The sequence below is a fragment of the Emys orbicularis genome, chromosome 2, assembly GCF_028017835.1.
Source record: "Emys orbicularis isolate rEmyOrb1 chromosome 2, rEmyOrb1.hap1, whole genome shotgun sequence".
In the NCBI taxonomy this organism is placed as follows: Eukaryota; Metazoa; Chordata; order Testudines; family Emydidae; genus Emys; species Emys orbicularis.
Genome location: NC_088684.1, coordinates 242,690,670 through 242,710,286, shown reverse-complemented (window position 1 = coordinate 242,710,286; position 19,617 = coordinate 242,690,670). Strand labels below are relative to the sequence as shown.

Below are 19,617 nucleotides of genomic sequence, written 5' to 3'. Positions count from 1 at the left end.
ACTATTAAAAACCCTCTTGCAGTGCCAGGGAAAGGTCCACCATCAACAAAACAGTCAAATTGACTATACATGAAGTAGAGTCAAATGCACTAAGTATAAACACCAATAAATAGAGAAGCTGTTTTTACTTAAAGCTCTTTCAGGTATAGTAAATAATAGGGGTTACTTGTAAAACAGATACAACCTTTTCAGGTGGAAGTGTGATTTTCAAATAGAAACTGCCCCCTTAAAAAAGGAACATATTATTTAACCTCCACTACTCCCCTTTAATGGAGAGCAGAGGCTTCTCTATACAAAAAATATTGCAGTGTTCTTGCACTACAACCCTCTGAAATCTGCTGCTCCCCATCATCTGCATGTACTTCCTGCCTCCTAGGAGGCACTCAGCTTGTCAATGCTGGTCCACTAGCAGTTAGCTGTGTCTTCTCCCAATGTCTTATTGCAGAGACCTCTCTAGACTCTGTTCAGGCTCTCCTGCAATTCCACTTCTGTTCTTAGCTGTCCACTTGCCAGGAAAGCAAGGCTCTGTAACTGTTTACAACTATCCCACCTTGATAAATATACCTAGATAATGAACACCTAATCTTGACACAGCATACAGTATGAAATGTGTATTTCAGCCTTTTCTACATAATGTTCTGCTACTTTGTTACAATAATGTGACATGACATAACATGATGTTTTATATTACTACTAAATACAAAGGGCTTCTATGCATTGCACAATCTGTCAGGATCAGGTCTGTATAGAAATCAGCCCTAGCATAATCTGATGGAAGGAAACAGATAGTCTACTTGACTTCCTGATACTCTAATTCCTCTTAAGATATTGCTCTAGGGAATGCTAACTTCCACTAAATGATGTACCCTGTCTTTCTTTTCAGACTTCAGGAGGATTCTTTGGATATAGGCTCCTAGTTTAATTTAAAAATCTGAACGGAAACCTGAAACTACCTTAGGCAAAAAAGAACAAGTCTGGTCTAAGAAATAAGACTTCTTTGGCTATTCCTTGAAAGGGTGGATTTATAATTAACACTTCTAGTTTTCTGATTTCCCTGGGGGCTGATACGGATAGAATAAATGTCTGTTCCTAAAAACAGGAATTCCATTTATATTAACCTAATAAGTTAGGAAATGCCAGAGTTAAGGTTGCCTGTGCAACAATAATTCAGTCCCCTTGCATGTAGGCATTACAGTACAGTGTCTTACCCAACATCACAGAGGATGTCTCAGGCAGAGCAAAGAATTTAACCCAGTTGGTCCTGAGTCCCTGTCCAGTGTTGCAAACACAAAAGCAAGTTCTTTCTCTTTTTCTAATTTGCTGCCTCAAGTCACTGATCTCCAAGTGCACTGAATGAAAAAAAAAAAAAAGTATATGATACTGTAGCTAATGACTGTATGTAGTAATATGGAAAGGGCACGAGAACCTATGATCTAGTCCATGGGGATAATGCACTTAGAGGGGAGGAAGTCATTGTATTTCTGCCCCATCTAGAACTCTAACTCTGCACCATGCAGAAAGCTGAGTGAAGCCTGGGAGCATACCCAGTGCAGTGGGCATACTAGGGCTGGAGCAAAAAGCTCCACTGACTACATGCACATGGTGATACGAAGAGGCTTCTAATTTAGCCAAATCTCAGTGGATTTTCATTCATAGGGCAGCAAAAGATACCTCCCTGACAAATTTCAAGTTCCAGCTATAAGGGATGGCGACATTAGAACACTTCAATAAAGCAGATGGAATGTTTTAACAAATAAAACATGCATATTTTCCCCTAACCTTTTTTTCAGAAATGGCTAAGCTATTTTTGCTGAAACTTTGCAAAATAAATACACTCTGAGGCAAAGAGCTAACATGTAAAATTTCAGACCAAATGGCTAGCACTTGGCAAAACTATAAATAGAGGCTTATACTGGAAAATGTTAGGCAATCTTAACTGTAGCTGTTGCTGCCTCTTTCACCTATAATATATTAATAGGTATAATGGGATTATGACAAAATATTGTATATAACTCAGTTATGTCAAATCTGTGGCCTTTGAGGGCAACTGTGTTAAGAATAAATGGATGACTCTCCTCCCCAAAACAAGGCAGTTAAGGGGAAAGGGTGCAAAGGGAGAAGAACAGGACAGAAAATATGCCCCAAAGTATTGATTGTAACCTTTTGACCTTTCAGAAATAGGTTTTGCCCAATAGGCTCAAAAATTTGGACACCGCTGATATAGCTGTTTGTATTGTCATAATTTTTAAAAGAAATTTTTACATTATTTTCCCAGGAGACTAAGCAGTTCTTTTTCAATCATTTGCATTCCTCTAATAAAAATGTGAAAGACTCAAATGTCTTCTCTCTTTGAGATGTGGGTGCTGACGTGTATTCCACGACCCACCCTCCACTCGTCTGTATCGGAGTCTCTACTCTTAACATTCAGTGCAAAGGAACTGAAGGTGGGAGTTGGGATGTCACTGCTGCGCTGCCTTTAAATAGCCACGGGACAAGCTAAGGGCCATAGGGCACAAGCGGCATCCCTATGGATACTGCTAAGCAAAAGTTTTCCAGTTTCAGTCAGCACTGGGCATGCACACATCTGAGTGGAATGGACATCTGCAGCCACATGAAGAATAGCTCTTTTTTCCAAAATACAAATTAAATATCTGAAACCCTAGCCATCATACCTACAAATGTTCAATAGCAAGCCAGTCAAAGTACTGTTTGTTGGCATTTCTAGTTATTTATTTTGTTTCAAATAGATTTATTTCTTTAGGGATTGGTGGGTTAGATCCAATCTCATTTCATATCTTCATTAATGATCTAGAAGGGGAAGTAAAACAGCCTATTATTGAGATTCACATGTTACAAGTTGAGAGAAGATGCAAATAGCTCTGTGGACAGAACAGTAATAGAAAATGGACCTAGAGAAATCAGAGATGTGAACAAACACTAAAATGAGATCCTACATGCAAAAATGTGATGTACAATATCAGACAAAAAATAAAACAGCGCACATATATTCAACTGGGAAACCTGGGGAAGCAGTAAAGGTGAAAGTGGCCTTCAACTGGTCCCCGGTGTTATGGCATAAAGGTCACTATTGTGTTTTCTACTCAGAGTAAGAGCATAGTCTAGTATGCACAGAAGAGCTGGACTCCATTCCCAGCTTTGCCATATGACCTGCTGTGTGATCTTGGACAAGACATTTAATGTCTCTTTCTGTATCTGTAAAAGTGTAACAATAGCAACGTTCTTCATGAGATTTTTGTGAAGATTAGTTAAGGTTTGCAAAGTACTTTTAGCTATCTTCTTTCCACCTCCAGTCCCTACAAAAAGCTCTTCTACAGTTAGATTGTAAGGTCTTCAGGGCAGCAGCTATCTTTTTGTTATCTGTTTGTATAGTTCCTAGCACAAACAGGGCCCTGAACCTTGATTGGAGCCTTTAGGTGCTATTGCAGTACAAATAAATAATAACAACCGCTACCACCTGTGACCAGAAACATTTAAGAAGTTTTAGTGAAGTGAATTCTTTTCCAGAGCTCCAAAGCATAGAGCATTTGTACATGTTGCATCATCCCTTTGGATGAATAGCATATAACCAATGCAACAGGTGTGGGGAAGGGACCATAACCCTGGTTCCTCAATGCCCCCTTTTGGAGTTTTGCTCCTGCAAAGGGAAAGAAGTGCACCCTCTAGGTGGGAGCATTCCCTGTACTCAGAGGAACACAGGGATTGCAAATATGGCTGGCCATTGAACAATGCAGTGGAGGGACAGCAAAGCTCCTTTACACCCTTCCCAGCTCTCTAGTGTACCTGAACATGGGGTATCCACAACCTAACCCTAGAAAAATAGAGTACAATATTATACAGTATTTTTTGAGAAATAGTATATGGCCATGTAATTAAAAACAGTCACAACAGATACTCATGAGGGGGGGAGTGACATCTCCTGAATTTTGAGAGCTTACCAATGCAATGGTAACATCCTTTTCATGTAGATTTCATGTGGAATAAATACTTTATTTCATTCATAGTAGATAAATGGGAGTGATGATATAGGGGGTAAGCTTCATCTAAGACTCAAAAGATTTCACAACACAGGTTGTTATTCTTGCAAAGGATTTGTAACAGATTCTGCTTTTCAACCATGGGGTACCATGCTTTACACACCTAGTGCACTGAAAGAATTCCTGCCAAGTGGCAAGTGAAGAAATCTCATGCTCCCAGGCACCGACCTTGGAGATCGCTGGATGATAGGCAACTCCCCACAAGTTGATGTGTGAAGAGGAAGTGAAGCCTGGAGATTAGAGTTTGGAATGCTTCCAGTAAGCTCTGAGTGTAGGGTGAGGCAAATGAAAGAAAACATCAAAGGGGATAATGGTGAAACTGTTAAGGTTTCATTAGAATCTCCTGCCCAAAATTTTTCAGTTCAATGGTGTTAATGCAATACAGTTAATTAATGGAAAGTTAAAACAGAGATTGTATTCACATATGTATCATGATCAGTCATTAATCAATGTATCTAGTGAATCTAATAATTTACTATGATGCATGGAATATTTTATAGTTTTACATACATTAACTGATATTTGCAAAATTAATATCTTCCAATATTTTAGCATATCCCACTGTCCATTATATTACACTACTCACACACAGGACTGCCTCCACAAAGTCCTGCCACTTACTCCACTGATTAAGATACTTAACATATATCTAACTTTAAGCATGTTAGTCCACTAGTTTATGTATTTTGTTGAATCAAGACCTAAACTCTAAATCACTGGGAATCTTTCCAATGGGCTCTGGATCAGGCCCTTAATCCTCAAGTAGAGGATGATTTGCTTGAGTCATCTTCACCCATGAAGTGGAAGAGGTCAACGTGTCATGGGAAAAGAGGAAAATAAGGGACAAAGATTACCACAAAGCTAGAGAGAAAGTAAGAGGAAGTGAAATTAAATAACTGTAATTGCTAATTTTCTGACTTTTGTGAGTTTTCTGGGTTATTGGAATCTTAATTCAAAATCAGGCTTGTAGCATTAATTTTAACAGGTTTAATGATACAGTAATGCACAAAGGAAGAGAGACACATTGGTAAAATACATGAATGGCTAAATTCCCTCTGGTATAATTCCATTGACTATAATGGAATTACACCATCAGAGAATATGTCTCATAATATACAAAATATATATTTTATCACGTACCATTAGACATAGATAATGATGTTCTTTGTCACCTAAAACCCAGGAATCACATTTGTATTTGGCAGTTTGATAACAGTATAAATTGAACAGATGATAAGAATTGTCACTAGTACGCAGATCATAGTAAAAAATTATAAAATAGTATTATAAAACATTGTCATTAGGAGACTACACTGAAATGATTTACATGCAATCTCATATAATCTGCGATAGATTTATAGAAATTTCAACTATAATTTTCAGAAAAACCAAACAAAATGAATTATTTTCCTTTAACAGACACTGAGGGGGGAAAAGTGAGCTTCTGTTTTGAAAAGCCCAAATTCTTACCTGATGATATGCTTGATAGATTATATCAAATACGAAAGCCTGAGGCATTTCACTTGCTCTGTACCTGGAACGTTCTAGTGAATGGTCTAAGGAACCATCTGCAGAGGAAGCAACAACAGTAGAGACGAGAGGACGGATTGCTCCTGCTGCCTAGGGAACAAAAAAAATCTTAAATATATACTTGGATGTTTATCTTAGCTAATTTCTGCACAGAGAACAAGCCAAAACAAATTTAACATATTAACCTCTATACACTCTGGGGCCCAGTGCTGCCAGGTGTTAAGCTCTTCTTGAGACATACTGAGCATCCCCCATTCCCAGTGACTTCAGAGCAGAGCTGGTGCAGTTTTGCTCTGCAGAGGTGGAGTAACTTATTACTGAAACAATAGTGGTATTTGCCTTAATCAACTTGACCTTCCATTAACAAAATTTGCTCTTGGTTGTGAGAGAGTGTCTCTCTTTGACTTCAGCTGGAACCTCACATGGGCATCTAATAGGAAAATACAACACAAAGCAGGTTTTGACAGATTTTTGTTTATTTTAGAAGAAATCAATTAATATTGCTGCTTTACCCTTCCTCCTCCAAACCACCTACTAATGAAGCAGGGAGGTGACAGCAAGTACTGTAAGTATAGTTAGATAACATTTATTCAATAAGTTGAGCCTTTTATGAGTTATCATAAAGAAATTTATTTAGTTCACTATTTTATGTGCACAGAGGGAAGACACATAATTGAGGTGAACCCCCAGTGCTTGAAGCCAGGTCCCTGTGCATAAGATTACAAGGGGCAGCTCAAGGGGAGGGGACCGGAGGATCCAAATGACAGAAAAAGGATCTGAACAATTTTCTTGTGTGAAGAGCTTCTCTTCTTCATGAGAACAGGGAAGACAGGGCCCAAAAAGTTCTGCCTGGAGTAAAAGAAAGCCATTTTCTCATATCCCAGGGCAGAATATGGCACCAGAAAGTCAGTAAATTAGCGATTTTCATTCTTAGTCAATTAATCAGTAGGCTACCAAATCAACTCAGAAATAAAGATTTAGCAGATGTACTGAAGGGAACAATCCTGTTGAGATAGATGGACTAGATGATCTATGGCACTGTGTCTTTTCCATCTCTAATTTCTGATTCTAGGGTGCTGGATCATTATTCCTTGCTGGACATTTGGATAATGTTATATGTTTTGTCATGTTTTAATTGGCCACATACAAAAAAATTATAAAATTCAAAGGTCATGGAGAAAAAGTCGTATGCAACCCACAACTTTTCCATAATTAGTTAAGTCTATTTAAATGTCTAATACAAGTTTTTCTGAAACAGTAATACCAGAAAAAAACATTTTGTCAAATAAGATTTCCCAGGCTCATGCAATATTATGTTATAATCTCTTTGTCAATCATGCAAGATTACATTCTAACCATAGGAACATAGGACTGGAAGGGACCTCATGAGTCACTGAATCCAGTCCCCTGCTAGTGCAGGCAACTCCATCATGCAATGCTGTTCATAAACGTTATCAAGCTCTATCTTGACCAGTTAGGCTGATGCCCCCACTACTCCTATTGGAAAGCTATTCCAGAACCTTATTCTTCTGAGGCTAGAAACTTTGTTCTAACTTCCAGTCTACATTTGTTTGTGGCCAGTTTGTGCCAAGAGTGTCCATTACCTTAAATAGCTCTTCTTCTCTTCCTCCTTATCCCCCCAAGGTATTTAGAGAGAGCAATCACATCCCCTCTCAGCTTTCATTTTGCTAGGCTAACCGAGCAAGGTTTTTTAGTTTCCTCTCATAAGATAGGCTCTCCGTTTCCCTGATCATCCTAGCAGCTCTTCTCTATACCTGCTCCATTTTGAATTCATTTTTCTTGAACATGGGTGACCAGGATTATACACAGTATTCCAGACCAGGTTTTACCAATGCTTTGGACAATGGGATTAATTTTTCCCTAGCTCAACTGGAAATACCTTGACTAACACACCCTGGGATTGCATTTGCCTTTTTCACAGCATCATCACAAAACCAGACCAATGTAATGCAATGTGGTTTACATAATCAGATCTCATAAATCAGACACACACTGGAAAAAAAAATTGCGTAAAAAATTAAAACTGTATTCTTAAAAGCACTTTGAAACACTATTTTAACAACTGTTTTGTACACAGTATAAATTCATATTTAGCATCTGTATCTGACAATCTAATTCGTTGATTCTAAAACCAAAAAATGACCAATATGATCATGTAGTCTGATCTCCTGAATAGCAGAAGCCAAAGAACTTCCCCAAAATAATTCAACAGTGAACCACATCTACCATGGTATTTGCTAGGTACCTAAAGTGAGACTGCTATAGCTGGACAGTCTAGTTGATTCAAATTATTTTCACTCAGCTACAGAGCCAAGTATTATTCCCCGCAAGGAATTTTCAAGTTCTTGTATGGATATAAATTGCTCAGATCTAGACTGTATCCATATCAGCAAGGAAAAAAACATGAATTTCAGCTGGCATCGCTCACTGCAGTTCTAGAAGTTCTCAAGTTATGTGAACTGGACTCATATTCTTCCTGGCTGAAGATCAGTTAAGAAGCACTGGTCTGCACTTTGTGGAAACTGTCAACGCTTGCCTTCAGGAGGACAGGCTGCCTTCTATCCTTAAGGAATCCATTATGAAGTTTCTGCTCAGGATGTTAGCATCAAGACAGTCAGTCTTGCTAATTATAAATATGTCTATCCCCTCTTTTTGGGGAAAGATGGTGAAGAAGGTTGCAGTGGGACAATTGAACAAGTGTCTTGACCCCAGCCCATTGGATTTCTGATCTGAGTACATTCCAGAAATTGCAATGGTAGTATTGGTTTGGAGATGGAAGATGATAATGGAGTCTTATATGTCACAGAAGCATAGAATCATAGAATATTAGGGTTGAAAGTGACCTCAGAAGATCATCTAGTCCAATCCCCTGCTCAAAGCAGGACCAACTAAATCATCCCAGCCAAGGCTTTGTCAAGCCAGCCCTTAAAAACCTCTAAGGATGGAGATTCCACCACCTCCCTAGGTAACGCATTCCAGTGCTTCACCACCCTCCTAGTGAAATAGTGTTTCCTAATATCCAACCTAGACCTCCTCCCACTGCAACTTGAGACCATTGCTCCTTGTTCTCTCAGCTGCCACCACTGAGAACAGCCTAGCTCCATCCTCTTTGGAACCCCCCTTCAGGTAATTGAAGGCTGCTATCAAATCCCCCCTCACTCTTCTCTTCTGCAGACTAAATAACCCCAGTTCCCTCAGCCTCTCCTCGTAAGTCATGTGCTCCAGCTCCCTAATCATTTTCGTTGCCCTCTGCTGGACTCTCTCCAATTTGTCCACATCCCTTCTGTAGTGGGAGGACCAAAACTGGACGCAATACTCCAGATGTGGCCTCACCAGTGTCGAATAGAGGGGAATAATCACTTCCCTCGATCTGCTGGCAATGCTCCTACTAATACAACCCAATATGCCATTGGCCTTCTTGGCCTTCATGTCTGTCAACTGCTTACAATATTATTAATCAAAATGTATTGTGGGCATATTTTTGATCCTTAAAAGGGTTTGGTGGAGTCACTCAAGGCTCTTTTATTTTTCTTTGCCAGAGATCCTAGAGGTAGTGTGGGAAATTGCTCATCTGCTTTAAGAGTTCTTTCTTGTGCTTCATATATCCTGCTCCACACAGACAAGAAACTAATAGGAAGGGCTGTAAAAGATATACTCAGGACACCCAGCTTCACATCTTTATCTTGTCTGACCCAGATGGTGCAGTGGACCAATTCATCCCAACAGTTTACTCAAATTGGGGCGTGTTTAAGGCTTAGTCTCTGCAAAATTGATGTTGTGTTAGTAGACAGAACCAAAGCAACTAGAAGTGATGACAGAAACCATAGCAGCACCTCTGATTTGCTACTTCGGATACCAATTTGTGGGAGTTTGGCCTGGCTGCTTAGGTAGTAGGTTTGGCCAAGAGCACTTTAAATAAATAAGTAAATAAATAATGGTCTTGGTGAAAATAGTGTGACCTTTACTTTCAGGGGGGAACCTTGATACAGTTTCCCAAGTCTTTTTAGTAGTCTAAAGTCATAAATAGGCAGCCACTGGTATTAAAATGGAGAGGGATCTTGTGCCAGCATGTTTTCTGAGCAGGGTCATTAACTCAAACTCATTAGTCCCTTGGATCCAACAGAGCCTGAATTTGTTAACCTTTAGAACACTATGCAACACTGATCTACATTCTTGGGCTTTTAATGAAGGCCGGGTTTGAGTTTTGAGGTGGTTAGCCATACACATCTTTAATTATTATTAGTCAAGTACTATTTTCTAGTTGAGTTGACTTGTATGGGAAGTTTGCTTGACTTTCTTTAGCTTTTATTCTTTGTTTTTTATGTATTTAAAATATTTGTTAAAGCACTTAAAGTTACCGGGGCAGACACTTGAAAATAATCTAAATAAATAGATTTCTTGGTTTCACACAAATATTGTTGTTCCTTTACATTAATTAGGTACCACTAAGAAGTTTTTCTTGGTCAAATCATTAGTAAAAAAAAAAAAAATGAAGCCTGTCCCTTTAATCTCTCTTAGATCCAACCATTCACTTGGAATAATTCTAAATGTGCAGAGCACCTGCAATTTTCACTGACTTCAGTGGGAGCGAGTCCTCAGTCTCTCTCAGCATCAAGCCCTATTTGTCTTCATAACAGTGCATCTGCTGACTAAACAAAAGATCAATCTGTCTTTGGGTTCTTCTATATCCAAAGATACAATGGTGATTTAAGGGAGGGTAGGGAAGGATATGTACATCACATAGTCCAATGTAAACATGGTACTGTAAGTATTCTCATTGATTCACACTACCTCCTTCCATGAAACAACCACACAGTATCTGTCTCTTTTTATTGTTGTTACACTGCAAGCCGGAGCAGCTGAACATTTAGATATGCGTATTCAACAAATAAATAATTACACGCATGGATTTCATATTATCTTGAAATGTTATTCAATTCATGCACCAAATTAACATAGGGTATGGGTGAGTGCACCATAAAGTCTTCCATCTTCCTAGCGTCAATTTCAAACCATGGGCTTCAATCTTAGACCAACCCCAGGCTTACGTAGTTCTGCAGTAATATCAACGTTCAGTACAGGCAATATTTTTGACATATTTGTTTTTCTGGGATCTCATCTCCCAGCAAATACATAGTTCTGCCTAGCTATCCTTCTCCAGATTTCCCCCAGAATTTGCACTATGTTTCTAAGCTTCCTTTCTTATTTCAAGCAGCACGAGTGGAATACTGATCAGACCTGAATATTCCACAAGAGCTACATGCTAGAGCCTGAAAGAACATACACATTAGCACAACCAGTTTAAAACGTCAAAACTTAAAGCAAATACAAGGCTTTTGCTCTCTGGAGCAATAATGATAACACCATATACTAAGGGTAGGTCTACACTTACCCGGTAGTTCGGCGGCGAGCGATCGAACTTCTGGGTTCGACTTATCGCATCTTGTCTGGACGCGATAAGTCGAACCAGGAAGTGCTCGCCGTCGACTGCGGTACTCCGGCTAGACGAGAGGAGTACCGCGGAGTCGACGGGGGAGCCTGCCTGCCGCGTGTGGACCGAGGTAAGTTCGAGCTAAGGTACTTCGAACTTCAGCTACGTTATTCACGTAGCTGAAGTTGCGTACCTTAGTTCGAATTAGGGGGTTAGTGTAGACCTGGCCTCAGAAAGTGAAACAAAAGGAAAGAAAGGAATTTGTGACACAATGCAAAATAACTTATACAGTATTTTTATAAAATATACATATTGAAAATCCATATATTATTTTAAAAAAAGAATTAATCTACATCTAATAGCCTGGTCTGTTTATCTGTATGAATAGCTACTTTAAATAAGTATTCATTTATTCATTTGGATGTATACTACCAAAAAAATTTAAAAAAAAGAGAGAGAGAGATATCAGCCAGCCATCCCAGGCTGTGGATGCCCTCGGCACTCTGTACACATTAAACACAGATTCCCAGACATAGCTGGTCTCAGAAAAATATACCCTAGCCAGAGCAAGTTATAAAAAAAAAAAAAAAAAAAAACCTCCCAAAAAATCAAAACAAAACAAAAACATAACATCCAAACCACCAGAGTCCCCTCCACTACCCTGCCTCACAAATCTGTCCTTCCTCATAGCCAGAGTAAAAATGGAACCTTTCAGCACCTCCTGAAGGTTAACAACTTTGAGTGATATGGACCAAGAAAGGAGTGAATTCCAAAGGCACAAAGCCCTAACAGAAGACACCAACTGCCAGGCCCAGAATAAAGAATTTGGGGGGCACTGTGCACAATGCTTTAAAGAGGGTGCCCCCACACCCTCTTTAAAGCATCTCCGACCCATATATATCCCACCCCACACAGACCTCCGAATGCCCCTCCACCCCACATATACCTCAAAAACTCTCCACCATCCCCAATTATCCTGACAGCCCACACACACAATCCAGCACCCGGACATACACCCTGCTCACTGCAGCCCCCAACACCTCAACTCCATTGGCCACAGCCCCGCAAATCCCCCACTCAACCTGAACATCCTGGTCCCCAACCCCACCACCCCGAATGCCCCCACAGCTCTCACAACTCACCCTTTAATGCTCAACACCACATTCTCCCCCAGCCCCTCAACTCCCGCCCTCCAACCCCAATACTCACCACTCACCACACAGCCCAACAACTTTCCTCAGTCCCCCTCCCCGCCCTGAGGACCTTCCTGACCACTCACTGGCAACCTGCCTTCCCCACCCACCCCAGCTTAGCTCAGTTCTTCATTCCCATCCTGGGCTAGGTAGCTCCTCCCAATCCTGGCTGCCCACCTTCACTTTATCCTATTGCCCACCCTGCACTCACATGGCCCTACATCACTCAGGTTTGGCCCATCTGCCCCTCCATCATGATAGAGGAGAGGCTGGGCCAAATCTGAGTGAGTGGTATTACAACCTGGTGCTAGGGATCGCAGCACCACTCAGGTTTTATTTTGTTTTTTTTTTGCCAGTGGTCAGAGGTCCTCCTAAGATGGGGGCCCTGCGCAAGTGCATTGAGTGCACACAGTTTAATCCAAGCCTGACAGCTGCAGAAGCTTGGCCTCAGAAGAGAGGCAGTATCTTAGGCCATGATCCTGCAAGTGGACCACAGATGCCCATGCAGAGTCCCACTGAAGTCCACCTGTACAAATCAGCTTGTTGTATTGGGGCTTTAGGTAGGTGGCTCACAGGCCATTTAGGCCCGTTAGCAGGGGCGGCTCCAGGCACCAGCGCACCAAGCGCATGCCTGGGGCGGCAAGCCATGGGGGGGCGGCCTGCCGGTCGCTGTGGGGGCAGCAGTCAGGGAGCCTTCGGCAGCATGCCTGCAGGAAGTCCGCCAGTCCCGCGGCTTTGACGGCAATTTGGTGGCGGGTACGCCGAAGCTGCAGGACCGATGGACCTCCCGCAGGCATGCCGCCGAATCCGCATTACCAGCCGGACCTCCCGCAGGCGCGCTGCCGAAAGCCGTCTGACTGCCGTGTTTGGGGCGGCAAAATACATAGAGCCGCCCCTGCCCGTTAGTTTGCAGCATCAGACCCTAAAGTGAGGACTCTTCTGATTCTGTATTCTGACACCTCTGCTCTCCTTTTTTCCTGCTAGCAATTGTTTCCACTCTACTATCTAGCTTCATATCTCCTAGCACTCATTCTCCTTCCACCTTAAATCTCCCTCAGCTAGATCTACCAACCCAAAGCATATCTTATATATATTTTAATCATGTTTTAATATTTAATAATAGGCTCTTCAATCTACCAGAGAAAGTATAACATGATTCAATGGCTAGAAATTGTCTGAATTACACAAATTCAGACTAGAAATAAGGTGCACATTTTTAACAGTGAAAGTAATTAACCTTTGGAACAAATTTACCAAGGGTTGCAGTAGATTCTTCGTCGCTGATCATTTTAAAATCCAGATTGGATGTTTTGCCAAAAGATCTGCTCTAGGAATTATTTTAGAGAAGTTCTATAGCCTGTCTTATACGGAAGATCAAACTAGATGATCACAAAGGTGCTTTCTGGCCTTGGAATCCAGGGCCGGCTCCAGGCACCAGCCTACCAAGCATGTGCTTGGGGCGGCTCCTGGAGGGGGCCGGCGCTCCGGCCGACGGGGAGAGCGGAGCCGCAGCGGGCTCGCCGCCCTCCCCCGGCGCTCTGGCCGGCCGGGGAGAGCGGGGCCGCGGCCGGGCTCTCCGCCCACCTCGCGGCGCTCCGGCCGGTCGGGGAGAGCGGGGCCCCGGCCGGGCTCACTGCCCTCCCCCCGGCGCTCCGGCCGGTCGGGGAGAGCGGGCCCGCGGCCGGGCTCTCCGCCCTCCTCCCGGCGCTCTGGCCGGTCGGGGAGAGCGGGGCCCCGGCCGGGCTCGCCGCCCTATCCGCGGCGCTCCCCGCCGGGGGGCGGCGTGAGGCTTTTTTGCCTGGGGCGGCAAAAAAGCCAGAGCCGGCCCTGTTGGAATCCATAAATCTATGTTAATAGATGAGTTTCAGATTTTTAATACACAGACTAGATCTGATGTTAAATTGTCATTCATAATCTTGACAACAGGAAAACTTTAACCATCTCTACATTTCTTAGTGTTAACATATCTTAATATTAACATTTTTAGCAGAACATGCTGATTTCTTTAATCAGAGAGTTATTCTCTGACAAGTCCTGTAGCATGGAAACAGAGTTCTGAAAATTTTGCATTACATTGCCTTAAAAAGAAATAAACTTTCTGTCTTCATACATATAGACCCAGAATTTAGAAGTATATTTAAATCACTTAAAATGAGATAATCTCTTTGAAGCTTTATACTGAAATCAGTTGGAACAGTCAGACACAAGACAAATAAATTCATGATGCAATATCATTGAAGTCAACGAAACAGTGTTGAGGGTGAATTTGGCCCAATATGTCCACTAAGCTTTAAAAAGCTTAATTTAGTAGAAATGCAAGTGACTTTATTTTAGTCTTCAGTGAATATAAGAGTCACATAAAAGTGCTGTTCAGATAAACAGCTTGGATTAATAACATACATGAATGTAGATGGGCTAGATATAGATCCAACAATTTACAAAGCTGTGGTAGAATTTTTGATTAGGTGAAAGATTATTTGCAAATTATCAAATACTTCTGTCTCTTTGGGATTTAGCCTAAATTAGTTCTGGATATGAGCCAGATGAAACTGCTCAAAATCACTGTGATTAATTTCTTCTCAACCTAATCTATCAAACTGTTTCCACATGTTAATACATGGAAAATATTCTGTTACACAAATCAAATGACTTGCAATGGCGGGCATTCACAGCTACATACACTTTCAAAAACAGAAATGAAAGCAATACCTATGGATCTATGCATGACACAGGTAAAAACATGCACATCTATTCAGACATCTGCACTCAAGCTCATTATATCTGTAGTAATCAATGTGCTTCAGCCACATATAGTAATTACTATTCCAGTTAGCAGGGCTGTCTTCAGTGAATGACTGCTTACTCCAAATGTATAGAATAGCATCTTCAAAGCTAAACCAACCACTGGTAATTATGAGATTAAAATATTTCACATATTTAATGGCATATTCCTTTTAAACCTTCTGCGTTTGTGAACCTGAAATGGAGAATGTATTAATGAAACAGAGTCCTATAAATAGCTTTGGAAGAACTCCTCTAATCACTTTATTACACACAGCTGGTTGGTTTACAGTAATTTAAGATATCGGGTCTCACTGTATCATATTTTATGCTTCTTTTTCTTAAAAGCACTTTCCCCAAATTCTATCCAGTTGTTATTAGTTGTTATTAAGGGTAACGTCCTACTTCATCTGCAGACTCAAGACCATGACTTAGCAGAAATGGCACGGTTCCACTGCAGGAAAGTAGAAGAGCATGATTTCGGGAATCCTACTGAAGGGATCCTTACTCTTGCACCATTGCGGCTCCATGTACCCCAGTGTATAGGTGAGGATAGGGAATATGGTTCAGGTAGAAGCTATGACTGCACAAACTCTCCCAGCCATTCTCCTCCTTGAAGTGCACCAGCTGCTGGGGCTACTACAACCCTAAGACTGCAGCAGCTGGTATGGAACAGAAGATTAGAGCTGTGCAAATAACTGATTTTTTGGTTTGCTGTCAGTTCTGAATTTTTTTAATTGTTTCAGGTCAAACTAAACAATTAATTTAATCCAAAATGAAATGTTTCACTTCAGTTTCATAGAATATCAGAGTTGGAAGGGACCTCAGGAGGTCATCTAGTCCAACCCCCTGCTCAAAGCAGGACCAATCCCCAGACAGATTTTTGCCCCAGATCCCTAAATGGCCCCCTTAAATTTAGCAGGCCAATGCTCAAACCACTGAGCTATCCCTCTCCTTTTCAATTTTCTAAATAAAATTGAAGACATATTTTAAAACAATCATTTTGAATTTAAAAATTCTAAACATTTTGTTTCAAAAACATCAAAAGGAAACATTCTGACTTTTTCCTGGAAATTATTTTTGCTACCTCCCTTTTCCCTCAGACATGAACAATTCAATGAAACCAACACAAATTAGCAACACACTTCAGTTTTGCTGAATCTGCATTTTTAGTCAAAAAGTGTTGGCTGAAAAGTTTTGCCCTGCTCTAGATATTCTTTTCCCCGCAGAGAAGTCTAATGCCAGGCTAAGGATTCGGTTTGACTGAGAGGAGCCACGAGCTTTATTTTTATTTTAAAAATGGAAGAAAAATCTTAATTGCCTTCTGTTAAATATGTGAGTTTCTAACTGAAACTTACTTTGAGAATGTAGAGCAGAATATCAATTATTCACATTAATGACTGGAAGAGCCACTGTTAATTTCAGAATTTGATGAAACAGTGTGGCATGTCCAATTCTAGTTTTACCTGATATATGTGTATTGACCACTTTTATCTATTAATCTAGAACCCAGGGACGGGACTGTTAGAAAAACTGGCAAGAAACTGGGTTTGAAACATTGAGTATGCTCCGAGAAAGACACTAAACATACCCTTTAGTCAGACAAAGACAGGGTCCACTAGAACATGTGCAAGGAGTTTTGAACAGTAGGCGAATGGTTGGTATGCTAAAATGTACATAATTTCCTTAAAGTCTGTTTACCCAGCTGGGTAAGGACAATGGTGGAACTCACTGAAACTGGACATATGTGAATCTTAAACCAACATCAGGAAGGAAGAAGTTATAATTGTGTTTATTCCTAACTGCAGAAGAGGTCTGTTTAATCAGAAACTTAATATACACTTTGATCCAATACTACCCAGCTGACACCATGCGGTAGATTGAATGGACTTTACATTTGTTTAAACCATCCTGTCTTTTTAATGTAAATTTATGACACCATGACTCTTCTAATGAGGTCACCTTTATCACTGCATTATACTGAATTGAGTAATGGAGGAAAGGACACCTATATCAAGAGATGTCAGAACCCACATTAGTTCTAACAAGCTGGGAATTGAGAAGACTCTAGCAAAAACTGATGATCCTTAATTGGGTTTCCTTAGCTTTCTTCTTGTACATAGTTATATATTAAAGTCATAAGAATAAAACTAACATTTCTTACCTCTCTCTGTAAAATGCCAGTAAATAGCATTATGATTTATTCTAAAATACACTGGATTCTGAATGTTTAATCTGAGAAAAGTAATAATAAGGGTGTGAAAATGGGGGTGGGGAGAGCTGTCTGTACAACTTATAAATTCTGCTTGATATTATGAAGTTGTTACTATGAAAATTGCTATCACTTAATACCCTATGTAAATGTGGAATCCACCATTGCTGGCAGGGCCTGCAACAGGTAGAATCATCATAGAATCATAGAATATCAGGGTTGGAAGGGACCTCAGGAGGTCATCTAGTCCAATCCCCTGCTCAAAGCAGGACCAATTCCCAACTAAATCATCCCAGCCAGGGCTTTGTCAAGCCAGGCCTTAAAAACCTCCAAGGAAGGAGACTCCACCACCTCCCTAGGTAACGCATTCCAGTGCTTCACCACCCTCCTAGTGAAATAGTGTTTCCTAATATCCAACATAGACCTCCCCCACTGCAACTTGAGACCATTGCTCCTTGTTCTGTCATCTGCCACCACTGAGAACAGCCCAGTTACATCCTCTTTGGAACCCCCCTTCAGGTAGTTGAAAGCAGCTATCAAAGCCCCCCTCATTCTTCTCTTCTGGAGACTAAACAATCCCAGTTCCCTCAGCCTCTCCTCATAAGTCATGTGCTCCAGACCCCTAATCATTTTTGTTGCCCTCCGCTGGACTCTTTCCAATATTTCCACATCCTTCTTGTAGTGTGGGGCCCAAAACTGGACACAGTACTCCAGATGAGGCCTCACCAATGTCGAATAAAGGGGAATGATCACGTTCCTCTATCTGCTGGCAATGCCCCTACTTATACAGCCCAAAATGCCGTTAGCCTTCTTGGCAACAAGAGCACACTGTTGACTCATATCTAGCTTCTTGTCCACTGTGACCCCTAGGTCCTTTTCTGCAGAACTGCTACCTAGCCATTCAGTCCCTAGTCTGTAGCAGTGCATAGGATTCTTCCGTCCTAAGTGCAGGACTCTGCACTTGTCCTTGTTGAACCTCATCAGGTTTTTTCTGGCCCAATCCTCTAATTTGTCTAGGTCCCTCTGTATCTGATCCCTACCCTCCAGCGTATCTACCACGCCTCCCAGTTTAGTGTCATCTGCAAACTTGCTGAGAGTGCAGTCCACACCATCCTCCAGATCATGAATAAAGATATTAAACAAAACCGGCCCCAGGACCGACCCTTGGGGCACTCCGCTTGAAACCGGCTGCCAACTAGACATGGAGCCATTGATCACTACACACCAGGCTGAGGACAATGGGGAGTACTTAACTTTAACAATTGTGCTTTTACCTGACAATAGCTATGCTAAGGGAGTTTGCTCCAGCTGGGAGCACTTTCTGGGTGTCTCTCTGAGAGTCCATTTATAACCTTTTGCTTTGGTCATCTGTCTCTTTGTTCATGCTCTCCATTCCTCCTCCTATCTTAAGGGTGAGCTGGGGAGGAATCAGAAGGCTAATACTTTTGGGTGTAGTTCTCGGAGATGGTGTGTTTAAGCTACCAGGGGAGCAGGAGGGGCAGAGGTAGGGTTGCCAACCCTCCAGCATTGGCCTGGCGTGTCCTGGAATCGGCATTGATCTCCCAGTGACTGTTGAAAGCAATCCAGGAGATTTTAATAGGATATTTAAAGAAAATGACATTACATCATATTGGGGGGGGAAATCTCCAGGAATAGCTTCAGTCACAGTTGGCAACCCTAGGCAGAGGGGGAAGTGTCAGCATTGTTCCAAGTCTCCATGCAGAAGACTGCATGGCTGCAGCTGTCAGTACAAGGTGCTGTATGGGGGATCTGCACCCAGAGACACCTGGAGAGTGTACCTAAGGACCATAAAACAGGGACAGTAACTAGGCTCTGTTCAGATGCCAGAGGCTTAAAACCCAGGGATTCAATGACTGGATCACCTCACAGCAGTCTGGTGAGCTGCATCTGTGACAAAGGATTTTCAAAGAAAATGGAAATCTGCATTCAAAAAAGGCAGGGAAAGGAGAGAGAGAGAGAGAGAGGGAGAGAGAGAGAGAGAGAGAATGCTCCAATGCATCTGTTAGTCTATAAGGTGTTCTTAGTCTCTTTGTCGCTTTCTGAGTGAGTGAGTGAGTGAGTAAACCATGAAAGGCTGCAATTTTTCAGATGAGCAGCATCCAAAGAGGGCCCGAGGATACCAGTGCAGGCAAAGGAGGATCAAACAACCAACGGGATTGATATGGCTGGAATGCTAAATATCACCTAGTAATTTGGGCATTTTCTATCTTTCATGTTATTCTTCCAAGTGAGTCGATGGTGGTTGGCAATTAGCACAAAATCTAATTTTAGAAGACATCAGAAAAAACCCTCAAAAAGCCATTTCATACACAGGGATCCCTGCCCTATAACGGAGTATTCTCTTTTCTTTTGGGAACAGCTTTCTACTCTTAT

General features: G+C 41.5%; 1 protein-coding gene across 1 annotated transcript in view; it reads right to left on the bottom strand.

Moving 5' to 3' along the window:
- The window catches only part of CRPPA (CDP-L-ribitol pyrophosphorylase A), a 184,359-nt gene that overhangs the window by 137,315 nt on the left and 27,427 nt on the right, over window positions 1-19,617 (bottom strand). Inside the window, exon 3 of the mRNA XM_065399871.1 lies at window positions 5,526-5,675. Within this exon, the coding sequence (XP_065255943.1) occupies window positions 5,526-5,675 (150 nt within the window). The remainder of the gene's footprint in view (window positions 1-5,525; window positions 5,676-19,617) is intronic.